The sequence below is a fragment of the Sus scrofa genome, chromosome 12 (assembly GCF_000003025.6).
Source record: "Sus scrofa isolate TJ Tabasco breed Duroc chromosome 12, Sscrofa11.1, whole genome shotgun sequence".
Lineage (NCBI taxonomy): Eukaryota > Metazoa > Chordata > Mammalia > Artiodactyla > Suidae > Sus > Sus scrofa.
This window is the reverse complement of record NC_010454.4, coordinates 4,830,953-4,853,583: the sequence shown is the minus strand read 5'-3', so window position 1 is coordinate 4,853,583 and position 22,631 is coordinate 4,830,953. Positions and strand designations below refer to the sequence as shown.

General features: G+C 54.3%; 1 protein-coding gene and 1 non-coding gene across 12 annotated transcripts in view; both read right to left on the bottom strand.

Moving 5' to 3' along the window:
* Positions 1 to 22,631, bottom strand: part of MXRA7 (matrix remodeling associated 7) — a 44,513-nt gene that overhangs the window by 13,235 nt on the left and 8,647 nt on the right. For 2 of the 11 annotated variants that reach the window (XM_021066563.1, XM_021066569.1), the window contains exons 2-3: positions 15,980 to 16,043; positions 11,626 to 11,722 (exon numbers count right to left, since the gene is read on the bottom strand). In XM_021066563.1, coding sequence (XP_020922222.1) covers positions 11,626 to 11,722; positions 15,980 to 16,043 — 161 coding nt within the window. Of the gene's footprint in view, positions 1 to 3,208; positions 6,957 to 7,041; positions 7,129 to 10,619; positions 10,701 to 11,625; positions 11,723 to 15,979; positions 16,044 to 16,381; positions 16,652 to 22,631 lie in introns of those variants that run through there. The other 9 variants (XR_002336978.1, XR_002336979.1, XR_002336980.1 and 6 more) reach the window with 9 other exon arrangements.
* On the bottom strand, positions 9,023 to 9,094 carry TRNAD-GUC. Its single transcript has one exon. It is a non-coding gene; the product is annotated as a tRNA-Asp (tRNA).

Here is a 22,631-nt window from a genome sequence, read left to right as displayed (position 1 = left end):
TCCCTGATCTGAGGTCCCACCTGTAGGTGTTAAGAGAGAGGGCCCCACTTGTCAGTAGTTGGGCAGCGATGACTCAGATAGTTGAGCATAATGGGGCCACTTGAAGGTTGATGGGCAAGACGTGGTCCTCATTTGGGTACTTGGGGTAGTCAGGGCACCACATTGGGGTTCTTGACGAGGTCTGCGCCCACTTGCAGGTGCTTTATTTAGCACAGATGGTCTCATTCTTAAGTAACTGGGAAGAGAGGGTCCCATTAGGAGGCAGTTGGGTAGGGAGGCCCCTCTTGTATGTGGCTGACAGGGAAGTCCCACTTACAGGTAGTTGACCAGAGAGGGTCCCACTTGGTCATAGAGTAGGGAGAGTTCCACTTGTAGTTAGTTGGGGAGGGAGGGTCCACTTAAGGTAATTGGCAGGAGCTCCCATTGTGACTTAGCAGTAATGAACCTAGCTAACATCCATGAGGACACAGGTTTGATCCCTGGCCTCGCTCAGTGGGTTAAGGATCCAGCGTTGCTGTAAGCTGTAGTGTAGGTTACAGATGCGACTCAGATCTGGGATGGCTATGACACAGGCTGGCAACAGCTCCAATTCGACCCCTAGCCTGGGAACATGTATGTGCTGCAGGTGTGGGCCTTAAGACAAAATAATAATAATTGGATAGAGGGGGTTTCATTTGTACTTAGTTGGGCTGGGAGGGAGGGTCCCACTTTAAGGTAATTACATAGAGAGCATTCCACTTGTACTTGTTAATCATATCCCACCTAAAATCATTGGGAAAAGAGGGTTCCACTTGTAGCTTGTTGGGAAGGGAGGTGCCACTTGTATGTAGTTGAGAAATGAGGGTCCACTTTAAGGTACTTGGGCAGGGAGTGTTCTACTTGCAGTTGGCTGGGTGGTGGGGTCCCGTTAGTGTGTAGCTGAGGAGAGAGACCAATTTAGGGTAATTGTTTAGAGGGGGTCCACTTGTAGTTAGTTGGGCAGAGAGGTCCCATTTGTATCTGGTTGAGCAAAGAACACTGCTTCTAAAAATAATTGGACAGCATGGGTTCCACTTGTAGGCAGTTCAGAAGGAAGGTCCCAACTGTATGAGGTTGAGCAGAGAAGGTCCCACTTTAAGGTGATTGGTAGAGAAGGTTCCACTTGCTGGTTTCAGCAGCAAGTATCTCGATTTTAGGAAATTGGGTGTGGGGGGTTCCACTTGCAGTTAGTTTGGAGGATCCCATTATATGTAGTTGAGCAGAGAGGCTCCCACATTAATTAGGTAGAGTGGACTCCAACATAGGTATTTGGGCCATGAGCTCCCACTTGTATAGAATTGAGCAGAGAGGGTCCCACTTTAAGGTAATGGGTACAGAGGGTTCCACTTGTATGTAGTTCAGCGGAGGGCCCAATTTAATTGTTTAGAGGGGCTTCCATCTGTAATTAGTTGGGCTGGGAGGGAGGGTCCCACTTTAAGGTAATTGGGAACAGAGGGTTCCATTTGTACGTAATTGAGCAGATTGTGTCCCACTTTAGGACAACTGGAGAGAGAGGGTCCCTCTTGAGTGTTCTTGAGGAGAGAAGGCCCCACTTTAAGGTAATTAGGTAGGGAGAGTTCCACTAGTTGTTAGCTGAGTAGACAGGGTCCCACTTTATGAAGGTGAGCAGGAAGGGCCCACTTAAGGCCATTGTTTAGGGAGGTTCCACTTGTAGGTAGTTGGGCAGAGAGGTCCCATTTGTATCTGGTTGAGCAAAGAACACTGCTTCTAAAAATAATTGGACAGCATGGGTTCCACTTGTAGGTAGTTCAGAAGGAAGGTCCCAAGTGTATGAGGTTGAGCAGAGAGGGTCCCACTTTAAGGTGATTGGTAGAGAAGGTTCCACTTGCTGGTTTCAGCAGCAAGTATCTCGATTTTAGGAAATTGGGTGGGTGGGGGGTTCCCTTGCAGTTAGTAGTTGAGCGGAGAGGGTCCCACTTTAAGGTAATTAGAGTGGATTCCAATATAGTTATTTGGGCCATGAGCTCCCACTTGTATATGGTTGTGTGGAGAGGGTCCCACTTTAAGGTAATCAGTAGGGAGGGTTCCACTTCTATGCAGTTCAGCAGAGGGCGCAATTCAATTGTTTAGAGGGGTTCCATCTGTAATTAGTTGGGCTGGGAGGGAGGGTCCCACTTTAAGGTAATTGGGAACAGAGGGTTCCACTTGTATGTAGTTGAGCAGATTCTGTCCCACTTTAATACAACTGGAGAGAGAGGGTTCCTCTTGTGTGCTGTTGAGTAGAGAAGGCTCCACTTCTAGGTAATTAGGGAGAGTTCCACTAGCTGTTAGTTGAGAGGGCCAGTTTAAGGTAATTGTTTAGAAGGGGTTCCATTTGCAGTTAGTTGGGTAGAGATTTTCCCACTTAAAGAGAATTGCATGAAGGGGGTTCTGCTTGATTTAAGAGGGAGAGGAGGGGCTGTCTCACAGATAATTGGGTAGTGAGAGTTCCACTTGTACCTAGTGGAGCAGTGAGTCCTATTTATCTTTTGTTTTTGTCTTTTCTTAGAGCTGCATCTGAGGCATATGTAAGTTCCTAGGGGTTGAATTGGAGCTACAGCTGCCAGCTTACACCACAGCCCATGGCAATGCCAGATCCTTGACCTACTGAGCGAGGCCAGGGATGGAACCCATGTCCTATGGATCCTAGTCTGGTTAGTTACTGCTGAGCCACACCAGGAACTTCAAGAGGGTCCTATTTAATGCACTTTGTTAGAGGGGGTTCCACTTGTAGTTCGCTGGTCAGAGAGGGTCCCGATCTAAGATAATTGAGAGATTTCACTTGTATGTAGTTGAGCAGAGAGGGTCCCACTTTAAGGTAATTGGTAGAGAGGGTTCCACTTGTGTGTAGTTGAGCAGAGGGTGCAATTTAATTGTTGACAGGGGGTTCCACTTGTAAGTGGTTGGTCAGAGAGGGTCTGAATCTAAGATAATTGAGTAGAGAGATTCCACTTGTATGTAGTTGAGAAGTGAGGGACCCACTTGAAGGTAATTGGGCAGGGAGTGTTCTACTTGTAGTTGGCTGGGTGGTGGGGTCCCCTTAGTATGTAGCTGAGGAGAGAGACCAATTTAAGGTAATTGTTTAGAGGGGTTTCACTTGTAGTTAGTTGGGCTGGGAGGGAGGGTCCCACTTTAAGATAATTGGGAACAGAGGGTTCCACTTGTATGTAGTTCAGCGGAGGGTACAATTTAATTGTTTAGAGGGGTTCCACCTGTAGTTAGTTGGGGGGGAGAGGGCCCCACTTTCAGATAATTGGGTAGAGAAGTTCCACTTGTAGGCTGATGGGCTGAGGTCCCACTTATGACTGTTAACGGGTAGGGTCCCTCGTCAGTAGTTGGGTTGCGACTACCCAATTAGATGAGCAGATTGAGTGCCCAGTTGAAGGTTGATGGGCAGGATGTGTCCCCTCCTTTGGGCACTTGGACAGTTAGGGTGCCACATTGGGGTTCTGTGGGCTAAGCACACATGGAGGTACTTTAGCAGAGAGGATCCATCTCTTAGTAACTTGGAAGGGAGGGTCCCCTTAGCAGGTAGTTGGGCAAGGAGGCCGCTTTTGTGTGTACTTGACAGGAAGGTCCCACTTTTAGGGTAATTGGGTGGGGGTGCCATGCTTGTAGGTGGTTGGGCAGTAAGGGTCCCACTTGTATATATGTGAGCAGAGAGGGTCTTATTTTAAGGTCATTGGGTGGAGAGGGTCCCACTTGTAAGTAGTTGAGCAGGGAGGGTCCCAGTTGCAGGGAGATGACAGAAGTCCCCACTTCTATCGAGTTGAGCAAAGAGGGTCTTGGGGAATATAGGCTCCACTTGTAGCAGTTGTGCAGGGAGGTCCCACTTGTTTGCAGTTAAGCAGAGGGACCCACTTAGAGTAATTGGGTGGGGAGGGGTCTCATACAGGTCATTGGGCAGGGAGGTGCCACTTATATGTAGTTGAGAAATGAGGGTCCACTTTAAGGTACTTGGGCAGGGAGTGTTCTACTTGCAGTTAGCTGGGTGGTGGGGTCCCGTTAGTGTGTAGCTGAGGAGAGAGACCAATTTAAGGTAATTGTTTAGAGGGGGTCCACTTGTAGTTAGTTGGGCAGAGAGGTCCCATTTGTATCTGGTTGAGCAAAGAACACTGCTTCTAAAAATAATTGGACAGCATGGGTTCCACTTGTAGGCAGTTCAGATGGAAGGTCCCAACTGTATGAGGTTGAGCAGAGAAGGTCCCACTTTAAGGTGATTGGTAGAGAAGGTTCCTCTTGCTGGTTTCAGCAGCAAGTATCTCACTTTTAGGAAATTGGGTGGGTGGGGGGTTCCCTTGCAGTTAGTTTGGAGTGAGGATCCCATTGCGTGTAGTTGAGCAGAGAGGTCCCACTTTGAAGTAATTAGGTAGAGTGGATTCCAATATAGGTATTTGGGCCATGGGGTCGGTCCCGCTTGTATATGGTTGAGTGGAGAGGGTCCCACTGTAATTGGTAGGGAGGGTTCCACTTGTATGTAGTTGAGCAGATTCAGTCCCACTTTAAGACAACTGGAGAGAGAGGGTTCCTCTTGTGTGCTGTTGAGAAGAGAAGGCTTCAGTTCTAGGTAATTAGGGAGAGTTCCACTAGCTGTTAGTTGAGAGGGCCAGTTTAAGGTAATTGTTTAGAGGGGGTTCCACTTGTATGTAGTTGAGCACAGAGACCCTCTCTTTAAGGAAATTAAGTAGGGAGGCTTCCACTGGCGCGTAGTGGAGCAGAGAGGGCCCTAATTAATGTAATTGTTTAGAGGGGGTTCTGCTTGTGGTTAATTGCCAGCTAGGGCTCCACTTTAAGATAACTGGTGACAGAGGCTTCCACTTTGTTTGTAATGAGGTTCCCACGTGTATGAAGTGGAACAGAGACGATCCAGTTTAAGGTAATTGTTTAGAGGGCGTCCACTTGTAGTTAGTTGGGCAGGGAGGGAGGGTCCCACTTTAAGATAATTGGGAACAGAGGGTTCCACTGGTATGTAGTTGAGCAGATTGTGTCCCACTTTAAGACAACTGGAGAGAGAGGGTTCCTCTTGAGTGTTCTTGAGGAGAGAAGGCCCCACTTTAAGGTAATTAGGTAGGGAGAGTTCCACTAGTTGTTAGCTGAGTGGAGAGGGTCCCACTTTATGAAGGTGAGCAGAAAGAGCCCACTTAACATAATTGTTTAGGAAGTCCCACTTGTAGATGGGCAGAGACGTCCCCTTGTCTCTGATTGAGCAAAGAACACTGCTTCTAAAAATAATTGGACAGCATGGGTTCCACTTGTAGGTAGTTCAGAAGGAAGGTCCCAACTGTATGAGGTTGAGCAGAGAGGGTCCCACTTTAAGGTGATTGGTAGAGAAGGTTCCTCTTGCTGGTTTCAGCAGGGACTATCTCACTTTTAGGAAATTGGGTGTGTGGGGGGGGTTGCCTTGCAGTTAGTTTGGAGTGAGGATCCCATTGCATGTAGTTGAGCAGAGAGGTCCCACTTTGAAGTAATTAGGTAGAGTGGATTCCAATATAGAATTTGGCCCATGGGGTCCCGCTTGTATATAGTTGAGCAGAGAGGGTCCCACTTTAAGGTAATCGGTAGAGAGGGTTTCACTTGTGTGTAGTTGAGCAGAGGGCGCAATTTAATTGTTTACAGGGGGTTCCACTGGTAAGTGATTGGTCAGAGAGGGTCTGAATCTAAGATAATTGAGTAGAGAGATTCCACTTGTATGTAGTTGAGAAGTGAGGGCCCCACTTGAAGGTAATTGGGCAGGGAGTGTTCTACTTGTAGTTGGCTGGGTGGTGGGGTCCCCTTAGTATGTAGCTGAGGAGAGAGACCAATTTAAGGTAATTGTTTAGAGGGGTTTCACTTGTAGTTAGTTGGGCAGGGAGGGAGGGTCCCACTTTAAGATAATTGGGAACAGAGGGTTCCACTTGTATGTAGTTCAGCGGAGGGTACAATTTAATTTTTTAGAGGGGTTCCACCTGTAGTTAGTTGGGGGGGAGAGGGCCCCACTTTCAGATAATTGGGTAGAGAAGTTCCACTTGTAGGCTGATGGGCTGAGGTCCCACTTATGACTGTTAACGGGTAGGGTCCCTCGTCAGTAGTTGGGTTGCGACTACCCAATTAGATGAGCAGATTGAGTGCCCAGTTGAAGGTCGATGGGCAGGATGTGTCCCCTCCTTTGGGCACTTGGACAGTTAGGGTGCCACATTGGGGTTCTGTGGGCTAAGCACACATGGAGGTACTTTAGCAGAGAGGATCCACCTCTTAGTAACTTGGAAGGGAGGGTCCCCTCAGCAGGTAGTTGGGCAAGGAGGCCGCTTTTGTGTGTACTTGACAGGAAGGTCCCACTTTTAGGGTAATTGGGTGGGGGCGCCGTGCTTGTAGGTGGTTGGGCAGTAAGGGTCCCACTTGTATATATGTGAGCAGAGAGGGTCTTATTTTAAGGTCATTGGGTGGAGAGGGTCCCACTTGTAAGTAGTTGAGCAGGGAGGGTCCCAGTTGTAAGGAGTTGGGCAGAAGTCCCCACTTCTATCGAGTTGAGCAAAGAGGGTCTGACTTCAGGTTTATGGGGAATATAGGCTCCACTTGTAGCAGTTGTGCAGGGAGGTCCCACTTGTTTGCAGTTAAGCAGAGGGTCCCACTTAGAGTAATTGGGTGGGGAGGGGTCTCATATAGGTCATTGCGCAGGGAGGTCGCACTTGTATCTTTTTGAACAGAGAGGGTTCTGGTTAAAGTCATTGGGTGGAGAGGGCTTCCACTGGTAGGTTGGTGGGCACTGAGTTCTCACCTGGAGGTGTTGACAGGGAGGGCCCCCTCTTTCACTGTTTGGGGAGGGACAGTCCTCAGATAGTTTTGCAGGTTGTAGCCCCACCTAGTGGTTCCTGGGCGGCAGTCATCCCCCATTTGGGTCACTGGGCCTTTAGTGTGCCACAGGTCATGTTTTGGGCAGGTGTAGGCCCACCTGTAGGGAGCTGAGCAGAGAGGGTCCCACCTGTAGTTAGCTGGACAGTGTGGTGGGGGCTGTCCCACTTCTAAGCAGTTGACAGGGAGGCTCACCCTTCTGTGTGGCTGAGCAGAAAGGGCTTCATGTTCGGGTAATTCTATAGGGAGGGTCCAACATGCAGGCACTGGGCAGGTTCGTTCCTACAGGGAGGTAGGTAGGCAGGTCAGAACCGGGCGGGAGGGTGTGTTGCCGCTGCTCTAGACCAGGCGGGTTCACTCCAGATTTGGGCAAAGCCTAAAGAACAGCCAAGGTGCTGTGCGTCGGACATCTGTTTGTGGCCATCAGAAGCAGCGCCAGCTGTCCATCCATCTTTATGGGGTGCACGCACAGGTGGCTATTTGCCTAACGTCACTTATGGGGCTGTCGTGGTGACAGTGTACTGCGCACACACAGGCACAGGCATTCTTCTGTAACGTTTGCCCCCGTCTTTCCTCACCAGGACAGTGTGGCGGCTGGGAGAAAAGTGCCTCAGTCACTCCATCCCCAAGTAGGGTGCTTGGCTTTGTGGCTGGGCCCTGGGGTTTTTGTTTTTTTTTTTTTTTTTAGGGCCACACCCGTGGCATATGGATGTTTCCAGGCTAGGGGTCTAATAAGAGCTGCAGCCACCGGTCTACACCACAGCCGCAGCCACGCCGGATCCGAGCCGCGTCTGCAACCTCCACCACAGCTCACAGGAGCGCCGGATCCTTAACCCACTGAGCGAGGCCAGGGATCAAACCTGCGTCCTCACGGATACCAGTTGGATTCGTTTCCGCTGAGTCTGGTTTCCCTGGGCCTGGTTTCTCGCCATAGATTATTTCCTGTCCCTGGTCTGTTTTGTCCCTTAGTGGGACAATGGCTTCCTTAGGGGCTCCCCAGGTGAGGGCAATCTTGCACCCCCCTTTTTCTGTGGACAGCCAGAAACACTGTTTCACCCGAGTGCTGAGGGAACCAGGGCGGCGCGGGGGCAGAGGATCCAATTTTATCCCTCTGGCGCCCTCCTGTGGCTGTGAGTCAGCACGTGTTTACAGAACTTCACACCAGGGGCTGGGTCCCAGGCACCTCCCGCGCAGAAGGCCTGTGAGTATCCGCTCACCCTTGCCCGTTCGGCGTTTCACAACACCGTCCACTAGTGGTGTTCACGTCCAGAAAGGTCAGGCCAGTGCCGGGGTCCCAGTCCTCACTGTCCGCACCAGCCTGGCCTACCGCCCGAGTTCCGCTCTTCCCCCAGACCAGAAGGTGGCAAGAAGAGTGGCTGATGGTGCCATTTCTTTTTAACGCCAAGCTAGAAGCCAGCCCAGCTCGCCAGCGTCACTGGCCCTGGGGGTGCGAGGGCCACATCCCACGGTCCTGAGCCACTCCGAGGCTGGATGTGGCACCTCCCAGAAAAGCTGTGGGGGTGTTGGGCCAGGGGTTCCCCCAGCCAGGCAGAGGCAACAGAGAGGAAGCCTGTGAACCCCAGCCCCAGGGAAGATCCAGCAGGAGAGGGGTAGGCAGTGATAAAGCAGGGATTTTCTGAAGCAGCAGCTGCCTCTGGATGTATGAAGCTTACACTTTGGGCCAAAGGCTTCTCATCTGGAAGCAGCTCCGAGTCTGGGAACGCTCATTGCTAACCACGTGGAGGAACGAACTTGGGGTCTCTCGCTCTGGGGTCCTGCTGCCATGCCCTGAAAGCGTGTGCACTGAGGCTTCGGAGGAATGCTGGGTCTTGTGAGCACTGGGGCTTTAGAGCCTTGGAATTCCTGCTGTGGCGCAGCGGGTTAAGGATCCGGTGGTATCTCTGTGGGTGGCACGGGCTTGGTCCTGGGCCTGGCTCAGTGGGTTAAGGATCTGGTGTTGCCACAGCTGTGGTGCAGGTCACAGCCGTGGCTTGGATCCAGTTCCTGGCCCGAGAACTTCCATATGCCACAGATGCGGAAAAAAAAAAAAAAAAAACTTAGGGTCTGTATACTACTATGTTGGCCAAATTAATACATCTTCAGCCAGGGTTTGCAGCGTGGATTTGATTTCTTTTTTCCCCCACCCATGGAGTGCAGCAGCCTGATGGAGGATCGGTTCCCAGACCAGGGATCGAGCCTGAGCCGCAGCAGTGACAGTGCTGAGTCCTAACCTCTAGACCACCAGGGAACTCCCTGCAGTGTAGACCTGTGACTTGACGGGGACCCTGAAGGCCAGGAAAGGAATTAGAAACAGGCAGAGCTTGGTCGGGAAGGGTCTGACAGGCGAAGAGCACCCGTTTTTCACTGGCCTGGGGTTTTAGTGGTTTGACACTATTTTTCATAGGGACCATTCCAAGGCGGTTTCCTGGACTCAGATGGGACCAGAGCTGTCTCACGCCCGTCAGCTCTGCAGGTCCCCACGGGAACCATCCTGCTGTAGATGAAGAGACAGCCACGCCTGCCGGCCTCTGCAACCCCAAGCAGCACCATGCGGGGCACATGTGAGAGGGAGGGCAGCAGGGCTCCCATGCAAGGGCGAACGTGCTGACATGCAAGGGCAGGAAGGAGCAAGGGCACCCCACGGGCAGGTGTGCAGGCGGGTGGCCACAAGGAGCAGGCTGGGGCGGGGCAGCCATGAGCATGAACACCTGCCCCACCCTGGAAAGACACACAGGCCCCCGAATCCACCCGCCCCTCCTCTCCGCTCTGGCACAACTGTGATCACCCCGCCTGCAGGGGAGGAGGTGAGAACGCCTCACCCCAAGCAGCGCTCGGCCAGACTCGACCCCCCAGAATAGCACACCATGAGTCACTCATCTAGGGACCCGCCCCCCACAGGTCCAGGAGGGAAAGCGCCCCTGGGCAACGAGGAGTCTGCTGTCTGCACACAGTGACGGAGGAGGCACTCCCCACCATCCCCGAGGTCCCAGCTCTGACCGGGGACAGTGGCACTCTGACCTGGGCCCTGCCATCCAGCTGGCTAACCGGCCTTTCCTGGTCTAAGGGGGCTTCCCACCTGAGGGTACAGTCACCTGAGCGCACACAATAAAGCCAGGGTCTGCCGCAGCCTCTATCCACGGGAACCTTCAAGGGACCACAGGCCCATCAGGCCTCTTCCGTCCTTAAGGCAGGGACTGCGCACTTTTTCAGTAAAGGGCCAGATACTGACTCCTTTAGGCTTTGTGGCCGTGTGGTCCCTGTTGGAACTGCTCAGCTGGCCCACTGCTGTGCGAAAGTCACCACAGACCACACAGAAAAACAGGCGAACGCAGCTATGCTCCAATCACACTGGATTTACAGTCCGCCAGCCTCTGCTCTGATCATACCCTGTCTGACCCACAACTCACAGGCACAGAGATTTTGTCGGGCACCGTTCTACTTTCTTAGGAGAGGACGAAGCTGCAGGGGTGACACGTGCGGTTCTGGGCACGACAGTTCCCTCCCAGCCTCACAAGGGGGCGCTGGCCCCTCAGCCCCAGAGGGACCTGTGTTCTGTCAACTGGGTGTCGACGAACGCTGCAGCCCTGGGAAAGGGGCCTGTCCCCCCAGGAGCCCTGCCTGCGCCAGGGAAGACTGAGCCCAGGCGCAGAGAGATGCAGTAATTGGTTATGAAGGCGGCGGAGGGGGAGGTTTAGGCCACGTCGGTGGTGATGGGGACACAGCGACAGACAGGCTGAGGAGGCACCACTAGTCTAAGAAGTCCATCTCCTTACCAAGAGGATTTGCAAGAATATTTGTGGCTCAGGACCTAAGGAACTCGCTACAGGGAAGTGAGGTCAGAGGTCAGCTCAATCCTGAAATATAAAGGCAGCAAACTGGGTCACACCCCGAGGCAGCGACAGGGGCACCAAGGAGCGGGGTGGGGGGGGCTTCCCAGGCTGGGCTCCCACTGCCACCCCTCCGCCCCCGGGGTAAGGGGCTTTCCGGGCCAAGCGGGATCCTTGTGGGCAGAGCACCCCTGACCCAACGGATACCGGGGCCTCGGGGATCCTGAAAGGGGGCGGAGACCTGCATCCCGGAGTAAAAAACCCTCCCTTTTGACCCCAGAACCCAGCTGACACTAGCCTGTGGGGGGTGGTCGCCCAGTTGCCAGGCTCAGAAAACACAGGCTCCCATTCAGACGTGTGCTGACCCTGGGGCCACAGGACAGCCCGTATCAGGGCGCCGTGGCCTGGCCCCGGCATCCCCCACCCCCTCGCCCCTGCTCCTTAGGGAAGACGACGGGTGGTGGGAGTCCAGCTGGGGGCTGCTGGGGGAAGAGCCCGACTCTGAAACTGAGGAGCTTCCCGGCTGCAGCTGCCTCGGAGCTCCGTGGAGCAGAAGCCGTCAAAAGTGACCGCGGGCCCCGGGTGGGGCCGCCCCGAGCAGGTGCGTGGGGTGACGGAGCTGGTCTGAAGTGACGGATTGGTTTTGTCGTGAACCCTCCGTGTAAGTGAATGGCCAGACCTGCTCCAGGCTCTTCCCAGGCATCTCGCTTTTTCCCTTTGGGTGGGGGGGGGGCGCAAGGAGTGGGCTCAGCCCCCCCTCCCCAGTCACCCACACGGGCTCTCCCGGGGGGAAACTGGAGCCTGGACCGGGGAGCGCTCAGACGGACAGGGAAGTTGGGGGAGCGGGCACGGAGCCTGCAGGAGGCAGCGCCCCTAGGGAAGGAAGGGGCTCTGGGCGCAGGGTCCCCACAAAGCGGAGCAGCCCTGAGGAGCGACGCCACGCGATGCCTACCTCTGCTCCTCCTCCAGTTCCTCTTTGGTCATCATCTTCTTGTACTGGTTTCCTCGCAGCTTCCCGGGGCTGTACCTGAAGGCGAAGGCCTCTCCCCCTGCAGAGAGGACCCCAGTGAGAGCCGCTAGGGTGCTGCCCACCCCCCTACAAATTCGGAGTCCCCTTTCCCTTCATTAGTTAGTTTCCAAGGAGCCAGCCATCAGAGTTCCCGACTAGGAAAGACTAGGAACCATGAGGTTGCGGGTTCCATCCCTGGCCTCGCTCAGCGGGTTGAGGATCCGGCATTGCCGTGAGCTGTGGTGTAGGTCACAGATGTGCCTCGGATCCCACATGGCTGTGGCCGTGGTGTAGGCTGGAAGCTGTAGCTCTGATAGGACCCCTAGCCTGGGAACCACCAGATGCTGCAGGTGCAGCCCTAAAAAGACAAAAGACAAATAAATAAATAAACAAAATGAGCCAGCCATCACGGCCAGAGAAGGACACCCACCCCCCAGCTTCAAAGAGGGGCAGGGGGGCCCCACCCCCATCCCTGGGCCAGCTGGGTACCGCCCCAGCCTGGGAGAGCGCTGGGCTCCTGGGACACCTCCCACTCACCCTGGCCGCACCTGCCGGATCCGCCCCCCACCCCCTTCCGTGGATGCCTAGGGCAACTCGGGAACTCTCTTAGGAACAGAAAGGGAATGAGACAGGTGGTCCCACTCCATCCACCCTGAGCCCGGGTTGAGCCGTCCACAGAGCTGCCTGTCTGCCCCTTTCAGCAAGGGCTCTGCCTGCAAGGCTTTCGACCCCCTCTTGCTGAAGCCCCCCACCCCCACGTCACTGCTGTGCTCCTTACACAGATGGCGGAGGGAGCTCATCTCTGGGAGGCAGCCTGAGTCAGGGTGCTGGCTTCCCTGCCTCTCCTCAGGTCCCAGGAAGGCGGCTGGGATCCCCAACCCTCCTGCTCAGGTCCTCCTGTCCCCCAGGCTTGGGGCTGTCACCCCTGCTGTCCCGTTCTCCATGCCGCTCCCCCCACCTGTTATTAGAAATCTGAGGGCAACGCATCCAGCCTCCAGAGGCACCTGGGAGTGACGTGGGGTCTTCACGGTGTGCCCCAATCAGTTGTTAAGAGCAGCACTTATCACTGGGTGCATGTACCCTGCTTCCCCAATCCCAGAGCAGACCCTGTAGCTTCAAACAAAAGGGCAGTTCTAGCGGCCTGAAGGGGGCAAACCAGGGGGTCTGGACAGAGGAAGAAGGCACAGGGAGTGAAGGCAGGCGCGGGGCACACAGGCCAGAGGGTGGCAGCGCTCACAGGCGAAGGCTGCAAGGGCACAGGGGCAAAGCGCTCTGGAGCGCCCCCCGCTGAATGTCCAGGTGGAGCGGGTTTCCTTGGGAAGCGATGCCCTTGTGTGGTCCTTCAGCCCAGCAGGCGGAGGGAGACAGCTCTGGGCACAGAGGCGGAATGGCCTGTCTCACCTCATTTCCATCAGTGTATAAATGGAGGGGGGGAGATGCAGACCCCAGCAGGTCGCCCTCCCACACGGGGCATCCCCTTTCACTTCTGCTCTGTGTCCCTGCACTGCCAGGGGTGTCAGACACCCCCACCTCCTGCCCCGGGCCACCCTGACCTCCTCCAGCTGGCGGCTGTCCTCGCGATCAGAAAGGCTAATGCGGGCTCCAGGGAAGGAAGAGGCTCCAGCCTCTGAGATTCGGGCTCTCTCTTGGCTAAAGGAAGAAGGTTCTGGATGCAAATTCAGAACCCAAGTGTTACGGCTCAGCAGGAGACCTGGGCCGCCTTTGCCCCAGGCAGCAGTTACCATGTTTGTACAAGGATTAATTTATTCTCCATTCATGCAGGAGATACTGAGGGGGCCCCTTTGCAGGGAAGAAAACATACAGTAAGCAAAGAGGAGCAATTAGAGCAGAGTCTGCAGCAGGCCTAGGCTGGGAGAGCTGTTCAGGGGGGGTGGGAGGCGGGGAGGGTCTGCCTGGAGGTTTCACTGGGCGGCAGGGGTGGGGGCAGCAAGGCCATCCCAAAGGTGCTGCTGGAGGTCTGGGGAGACAGATTCAGCAAAGCGGGGAGGCCCGTGAGGCCGGGGCGCAGGAGAACCCACCCTGCCCGTGCCTCCAGGCTGATGCGCCAAGGGCCCGCCGTCAGGAGCATCTCACGGCAGGGCCTGGACCCCGGGCACCTGGGGCCCCAGGGACTACGCTGAGTGATACAGACTCGCTGTTGGAGGGACCTGGGTCTTTGGGGCCGAATCACACAGAGCTGGTCTCCAAATGAGACTGCGCAGCTGCACTGGTTTCTGGACTTCAGAAGAGGCAGCAGACAAAGAAAACCAATTAACCTCGACATCAAGGTCACTGTGTTGCTATGTTCTAGAAAAATAAGCTACAAAAAAAGGCTGCCAGCTGGGTGCCACTCAAGGTTTCAGCGTGGGGGGCAGGTCTGGTTGGTTTTATGCTTCTCTGAGTCAGAGAGAACAAGCCACTCGAAAAGGCTTTCACCGAACCACACAGGCGTACCAAGTGGCACACGGCCACTTCCAATTTCGCTGGCCCAGGAGGGGTCCACGGGAGAGCCCCTGGGCAGGGAACTTCCGCTTGCAGTCCTGGGTGCATCTGCCCAGTCGTCCGGGAAGGCATCTCAGGGGACCCAGTTCAATTAGTGAGCTGGACGGCTCGCTGCGGGGGTGGGGGTGGGGCCCTCATGTTTCTCCAAACCCCCTCCCTGCCTCCCCCCAGGTCAGGGCTGGCAAGAGGCGGCTAGCAGATGGGGGAGTCCAGGAGTGGCAGTCAGATAAGGAGGGAGGGCCAGTGACACGGCCCCCGGCTGGGTGTGGGGCTGCACATCTGTGGACAGCGTTTTAGAAGGGGGCAGGGGACCTGCTGAGTCTCCCCTTGTTCCGGCCCAGGTGCTCCTGCAGCTTCGGCTTTTGCCTTCTGTGCCCCCAGGTCACTAACAGGATCCAGTAAAGTGGCCGGGTTCCCTGCAGACCCTCTGGGAGAACCAAAGGCTGGAGGAGAGCCCACCCCGCCCAGCCCCTGCCCCGGCTGCCCCTGCCCCTCCATCTTCCTCTGAGGCTGTGCGGCTAGAAACCAACAGCCCTTCCCTGCTGGGCCTCCGGGGACACTCTGGGCGCCCCCGCCCCAAGTCCTGCCTGCCTGGCCCACACCCGCCTTGGTTACTGCATTCCTGCAACCGTCTCTTTCCACGGCTGCTGCCAGCTGTGGGTTTAAAAACCACAGCAACAGTCTCGCTTTTTTAAAAAAAGCAAGAAGTATTTCAAATATACACAAAAGTACAGCAAGTAATAAGTTCTCTGTGTACTTGCCATATTGCCATGTAGCTTTGACTAATGTTGACATTTTGCTATTTTTGCTTCAGCTTTTTTTTTCTTTTTTCTTTTTTTTTAGGGCTGCACCCTTGGCATGTGGAGGTTCCCAGGCTAGGGGTTGAATCGGAGCTACAGCTGCCGGTCTACACCACAGCCACAGCAACACTGGATCCGAACTGGGAGCTCTCAGCAACACCAGGTCCTTAACCCACTGAGTGAGGCCAGCAACTGCACCCACGTCCCCATGGATCCTAGTTGGATTCATTACCTCTGAGCCAAAGGGGAACTCCCCGCTCCCGACTAGCTGGGTTCTTAACCTCCTGAGACACAAGGGAACTAGCGCTGTTTTGTTTTTGTTTTGTTTTGTTAATTTTTAAAAAAGAACTAAGACATGACAGACCCAGCAGAAGCCCCACACCGGGCTTGGTTGTCTGTCTGGGGTGCTGGTCCCCGGGGCAAACACACGACCTTCTACTTGGACAACTGTGAACTGGTCTGTGTCCTCAGTGCTCCTGGCCACCTGGAATCCGAGGGCCACTGAGGTCTGGCCTGTGACCCACAGCTGCTTGGGAATCGGGCGTTTCCTCCCCAGGGGCCTTTACCCAGCAAAACCCTGGGAAACGGCCTTGTGAAGGGCTGTAATCGCCCTAAGATGCGTCGGAGATATTTGGAGAGAAACGGGAGATGCACAGCGTGGGGACGAGAGAGCTGAGAGGCACTGGGGACACAGAAGGTCAGCGACGGGCCACCCGTATTAGGAGACAGCGCTCCCCGCGAGGGTGGGAAAGGAAGGCGGAAAGAAGAAAGCAGGTGACAGGGCTTCCGGCTCCAGCCTGGCTGTCCCCGGGGCCCCCCGGACCCCACCTCTCGGCCCCTCTCTGCCTGCTCTCCCCTCCGTCCCTTCCCCTCCTCCTGCCCCTCGACGCCTCCCTGAGAATCCAGGCGACCTCGGCGCAGCCCAGCCCCACAGCCTGAAGGCGAGGCGGCCTCCGTGGTGGCGACGTGCGACCCGGGTGCCAGGACCCACTCACCGTCTTCCTCCGCGGGGCCGGCCTGGGGGGGCTCCTCCTCGCCGCGCAGCTCCTGCTCCTCTTCCTGGAAGACGGGGAGAGGGGTCAGTGCCTGGGCACGTGGTTTACTCACTGACACTGTCATTCGGGGTCTGACCCTCCGTCAAAGTGACCTGACGGCAGGGCCACTCTTAGGAGAGGTGTGCGTGGGGTCGGAAGCAGGGCGGGTCTCGGGGAGACGGGGCCGCGGGGACAGGACGTCAAGCGGAGAGGAAAGAGCCGCCTGGGGCCACCCCGCGCACGGGCACTGTCCTTCCAGGGTGGCCACGAGGCCCTGAGTGGGGGCCGCGGTCAACAGCAGGTGGGCCGGGGCGTCAGCACAGGGGCCGGTCGGCCCCGATGATGGGGTTTTGACCTTTGCACCTTGGTCCCTTTGCCTTTTCCCGTGTTGCTGGTCACAGCCTTTGGATGTCACCTGATCTGTGCACAGGGGCTGCCCACCCCTCCCGGTAGCCAGGAGAACCAGAGGCACAGGAGGAAGGGCGCCCGGTCCTCTGGGGCCCGGGCAGGGCGGCACAGAGAAGCTGCATCTGCTTCCTCTAACACCGGTTCCATCCCTGACCGCTTCCATGTCTGTTTTCCCAAAATTGGAGTCCGCCTCCCTCAGCCCTGTTCTCTCCCACACACGGACAAAATGAGCAGAAGGGTGGAAGACACGTCCCAGGATGACCCTGGTGAAGGAACGAGTGACTTCAGCTTGCAGGAATGTTGGAGGAGGAGAGGCCCGGGCCAGCGGGGCTGCAGCCCTGAGGGGGAGAAGGGCAGGGCGAGGGGCCGGTGGCCCACGGAAGGCCAGCAGCAGACATGGCAGGGCCGCAGGCCCGGGAGAGGGCACACAGACATGGATGAGCGGCCCTGCAGGGGACAAGGTGGCACAGGGGACAAAGCCAAACCCAGGCCTTCAGGACTCCGGGTCCGGGGGTCCAGCCCGTCTGCAGCCTTGGCAGGAGTGCTGGGCGGGCAGGCTCCCCAGCGAAATGGAGCGAGCTAAGTGGGGAGGCAGAGCTTGCAGGAGCCGCGTGGCCAGGGCGTGAGTGGTGAACTGAGGGGCCAGGGTCTCCCGCTGGGACTTTCTCTCTGCGCCCCTGGGGTGCAGGGTGGGGGCGGGGCGGCCCTCTTACACCCGGCGCTTGACATCCGTCAGCACCATCGACACGTGAGCCACGCCGCCCTGAGCGCTGCTCCGCTCCTGGGGCTTGGGTGTCCAGAAGCCCTCCCGGATTTTGCCCAGCAAAGCATCCTTGTGGCTGTGGGGTCGATAGGCCTCTTAGGGCATCAGGCAAAGGAGCCACCCCTTGGATCCAGCAAACACACTTCTAGGGATCTGCTCTGGACCAGAACACCAGCTATCTGTGTTGCCGTTGTTTCGACACACTCACAACATGCAGAAGTTTCTTGGCCAGGGCTGGAACCTGAGCCACAGCAGTGACCAGCGTCATAGCAGTGACAACGCCAGATCCTTAACCCGCTGAGCCACCAGGGACCTCCTATCCGGGTTTTATACAGTGGTTCTGGGTGCCGCGGAAAACAAGAGAAAACTGGTAACAACTAAATGTTCATCCAGGCAGTACAAGATATTTGAGTTAAATATCGTGGGTTGATCTGCTCGCCAAAATATGTCCAGCTTGAATACATTACAGCGCATCCATGCACCTGCCGCGCTGCTCTGGAAGGGAGGCGACGGTGAGTGCTCATCTGAAAAGCGCAGCCAGACGCATTAGCAAAGGGGGAACCAGGAAGCAGCACAAGGCAGAGCGCACCCTTCTCGGTGTGAACATTAAAACAGAAGTGCAATGATACAAAGGAAAAAAAACAAACAGGAGTGCACATACCCGCTCATAAATGTGGAGAAAATGTTTTCTGGAAAGACACGCAAGACACCGTCCACAGGGACCGCCTTTGGGGGGAGGAGCTTTCTTTCCATCTGACACATTTCAGGGTAACTCGGAATTTCTAATTCTGTGTATGTAGCATTTTTAAAATGCTACCCAGGATCTCGGAACAGTGAGCTTGGGGCTATTGTATATATTTTTCCTTATTTTAAAAAAAGAAAGAGAGGAGTTCCCGTCGTGGCTCAGTGGTTAGCAAACCCGACTAGTAACCATGAGGTTGCGGGTTCGATCCCTGGCCTTGCTCAGTGGGTTAAGGATCTGGCATGGCTGTGGCTCTGGCGTAGGCTGGCGGCTACAGCCCTGATTCGACCTCTAGCCTGGGAACGTCCATATGCCTCAGGTGCGGCCCTCAAAAGACAAAAGACAAAAAATAAATAAAAATTCAAAAATAAAAATATAAAAAGAGAGAGTGGAGTTCCTGCCGTGGCACAACGAGATCAGTGGCCTCTGGGGAGTGCTGGGACACAGGTTGGATTCCCGGTCCTGCACCGTCAGTTAAGGATCCAGAGTTGCCACAGCTGAGGCTCAGGTTGTGACTGCAGTTCCGATCTGACCCCACATGCTGCACGGCAGCCAAAAGAGAAAAAGAGAAAAAAGACCAACAGGTTAACCTAGTCAGGGCTGGATTCCAGGAATAAGCCCAGTATGGATACCAGCAAGGAGGCCAGTTCTCTCAGTGGGTGCGAGGGACATAAAGATGAAAGGAAAACAACCAAAAAAAGCAAACATAGTCCCTTTTTGAAGGAACTCACTGGCCAGGAGGAAAGACATCTTCCCAGACAATTGCCACCCAAGGGGAAATTCAAGACCATTGCAGATCCAGCCCTGGCTGACCTGCTAACACTCCCCTGGGGAGAGGTTGGTCTCCATTTGGGTTTTGCACTTGACTTTTGAAGTGCGGTGCTTTTTAAACTGGTTTTGAAAAGTTGGTGGGTCATGGGAGCAATGTAGAGCTTGCTACTAGGATTTCAAAAACGTGCAGCCCAGAAGTTCCCATTGTGGCTCCATGGGTTAGAACCTAACATAGTGTCCCTGAGGATGACAGTTCGATCCCTGACCTTGCTCAGTGGGCTAAGGATCCCGCATTGCTGTGGCTGTGGTGTAGGCTGGCAGCTGCAGCTGCAGCTCAACCCCTGGCCCAGGAACCTCCCTATGCTACAGGTGCAGCCCTTAAAAAAAAAAAAAGTGCAGCCGATGTCTTAGTGTGGTTTTAAGATTTAATAATTTCAGAAGCATAAATGCTACAAACATACTGAAAAATGACATTTGAAAGGTATTTGCATTTTATATTTTAAATATATTGACGATTTTCTAGCTCATTTTGAGATTCTGAAAAAACCTTTCATGGGTGGAAGGTCAGCGATTGAAGGGACTGCCTTTGTGACTCCAGCCTTGTGATCTTAGGAGGACTGGATGCCCATCTGACAGTTTGGACTTGGCCTCAAGGGAGGTCAACCAGATGTCTGGGGTGCAAACAGCAAAGGACCCCGCTGCCTGCCTGTCTGTCCAGATTCTGGACACGGCAAAGCACAAAATTGAAAGAACATGGCTTTCAAATGTCAGGAAACTAAGTACAAAAGGAATTTAAATAAGTAAATACTCAACCGAGGTGTTCTGTAGGTTTGTGGCATTTACACTTAAAACTGCACTAAGACTTTGGGGGCACTCCTGTGTGCCAGAGTGAAATTAAAGATAAACAGTGGTGTGGGGCGGGGGGAGAGGTAGATACCATTTCACAAAACTTCTCTGACTTTATCTACGGGGATAAAATAAATAAAATAAAATGGATTTCTTATTGTGAGACGTAGTGAACTCTGGACCACACGCTTGAATTGGGCACTTACTGTTTCCTGTCTGCAGAGAAACCCCTTCTTTCAGAAGGTGCCCCTGAAGCCTGGGGGAACCGCCCAATCAGACCCCCCGACACACAATGTGATGCCGCTGGCGGGTGGATGTGACCCACGGGCCCAACTTCCTCTTGGGCCCAAGGGATCTCTGGTCCCAGAACTGGAAGCTTAAGAGCTGGGAGCTGCAGAGAGTGACCGGGGTGGGGGGTGGGGGGAGAGTCCCCCACCATGGCCACCCCGATGCCATTCCACCCCTGTCCCCTCTCTGTGGGAGCGACTCACGTCCTGTACACCACTCTGCCAGGGTCAAGCCTGGGGGCAGGATGAACCCAGCAGCTGCTCAGAGCTCTGGCTGCAGACATCACAAGAGGCCACCATCACTGCTGACCCCTCGTCAATGTGCTGTATAGTCCCCGACGTTAGGGGCAGAATTGTGTCCTTCCCCAAATTCATCCATTGAGGTCCCAACCCTCAGTACCCCAGACTTTGACTGTATTTGGACAGAAGGCCTACAGAGGTTATTAGAGGAGTTCCCTGGCGGCTCAGTGGGTTAAGGACCTGGCATTGCCAATGCTGTGGCTCCGGTTGCTGCTGTGGTGCAGGTTTGATCCCTGGCTCGGGAACTTCTGCATGCTGCAAGTGCCGCCAACAACCCCCCCTCAAAAAACAAACAAATAAACAAAAAAGATTATTAGATTATTAGGAGGGGTCCTAGTCCACTTTGACTGCTGTCTTTACAAGAAGAGGAAATGTAGACACACAGAGAGACACCTGGGGTGTGAGCACACAGAGGAAAAACCCCGCGAGGACACAGCGGGAAGGCAGCACCTGCAGCAGAGGACAGAGGCCTCGGAGAGACTGAACCCACTGACACCTTGACCTCAGTGTTCCAGAGAAGACAAATTCCTGCTGTTTAAGCCACGCGGTCTGCGGTGAAAGTAAGTCACTTTCATGAACGCTGAGAATCACGACATGCTCTGGGACAGACAGCTGCTGTCACCCTGGCAGGTTCCCACAGCAGGGCCGGGGCTGAGACCCTGCCCCAGTCAGCTCACTGACCAGCATCTCGGCCTTCCATTCGTGGTTAAAGCCTAGTTCGCACCTCACACGTTCTGGGACGCCTTTCTTTTGTTGTCTTTTTTCCTTAGGGCCACACCCACAGCCGCCACACCCACCGCAGCACTGCAGAACTCCTGCGATACTATTGTTTTTTAATTTTTTTTTATTATAGTTGATTTACAATGTTCTGTCACTTGATGCTATATAGCCAAGTGACCCAGTTATACATTTATAAACATTCTTTTTTTCACATTATCCTTCTGGATTTGTTCCATCACAAGTGATTAGATATAGTTCCCTGTGCTGCGCAGCAGGATCTCATTGCTCATCCACTCCAAATGCCATAGTTTGCATCTACTAACCCCAAACTCCCACTCCCTCCCCCTTGGCAACCACAAGTCTGTTCTCTACGTCCATGAGTTTGTTTCTTTTCTGTAGATCGGTTCACTTGTGCCGTTTATTAGACTCCAGATAGAAGTGATATCATATGGTATTTGTCTTTCCCTTTCAGACTTACTTGATTTAGTATGAGAGTCTCTAGTTCCATCCCTGTTGCTGCAAATGGCATTATTTTGTTCTTTTTTTATGACTGAGTAGTATTCCATTGTCTATATGTACCATATCTTCTTAATCCATTCATCTGTCATTGGACATTTAGGTTGTTTCCATGTCTTGGCTCTTGTGAATAGTGTTGCAATGAACATAGGGGTGCATGTATCTTTTTCAATAAAAGTTTTGTCTGTATACGTGCCCAGGAGTGGGATTGCTGGATCATGTGGTAGTTGGTTTTCTGAGGTACCTCCATACTGTTTTCCATAGCGGTTGTACCAATTTACATTCCCACCGACAGTGAAGGAAGGTTCCCTCTTCTCCACGCCCCTCCAGCATTGGTTATTTGTGGACTTACTAATGATGGCCATTCTGACAGATGTGAGGTGGTACCTCATTGTAGTTTTGATGTGCATCTCTCTAATAACTAGTGATGTTGAGCATTTTTTCATGTGCCTGTTGGCCGTCTGTGTCTTCTTTGGAGAAATGTCTCTTCAGGTCTTCTGCCCATTTTTTTTTTTTTTTTTTTTTTTTTTTTTTTGTAGGGCCACACCTGCAGCACATGGAGGTTCCCAGGCTAGAGGTTGAATTGGAGCTGTAGCTGTTGGCCTACACCACAGCCCACGGCAACGCCAGATCCTTAACCCACTGAGCAAAGCCAGGGATGGAACCCGCAACCTTATGGTTCCTAGTCAGATTTGTTTCCGCTGAGCCATGACAGACAGGAACTCCGGATTGTTTGTTTTTCTTGCTAGTGAGTTGTATGAGGTGTTTGTATATTTTGGAGATTAAGCCCTTGTCAGTTGCATCATTTGAAACTATTTTCTCCCATTCCGTAGGCTGTTTTATTTATAGTTTCCTTGGCTGTGTGAAACTGGGATACTTTTCTAATTCAGCTTTTCCACCAGGGGAGGGGGTGGAGGTGGGCCTCCTGACAGCCCCGCCAAGGCCAGGAGCCCAAGAGGGAGGGACGGCAGAGGGGAGGGGAGGGGCAGCAGGGTGAAGAGGGGCTTGGAAGGAGGCTTCTCAGAGCCCCTGGGAGCCAGGTACGCACCCCAGGGGCAGCGCAATGCTACTTCTGGCTGCCCTGGCCCCATCTAGGCCTGACGCACGGCTGAAGTCAGAAGAGATGGGGGGAGATGGAGAGAGAGAGACGGATATCTGTCTGCCTAAGGAAATGAATCTGCCCTGGGTCCTGCAAACAGGACCTATTGGATCCTGTGACCAGCCACCTGGGCTGCCTCCTGTTGGGCCTGTGCCAACCCC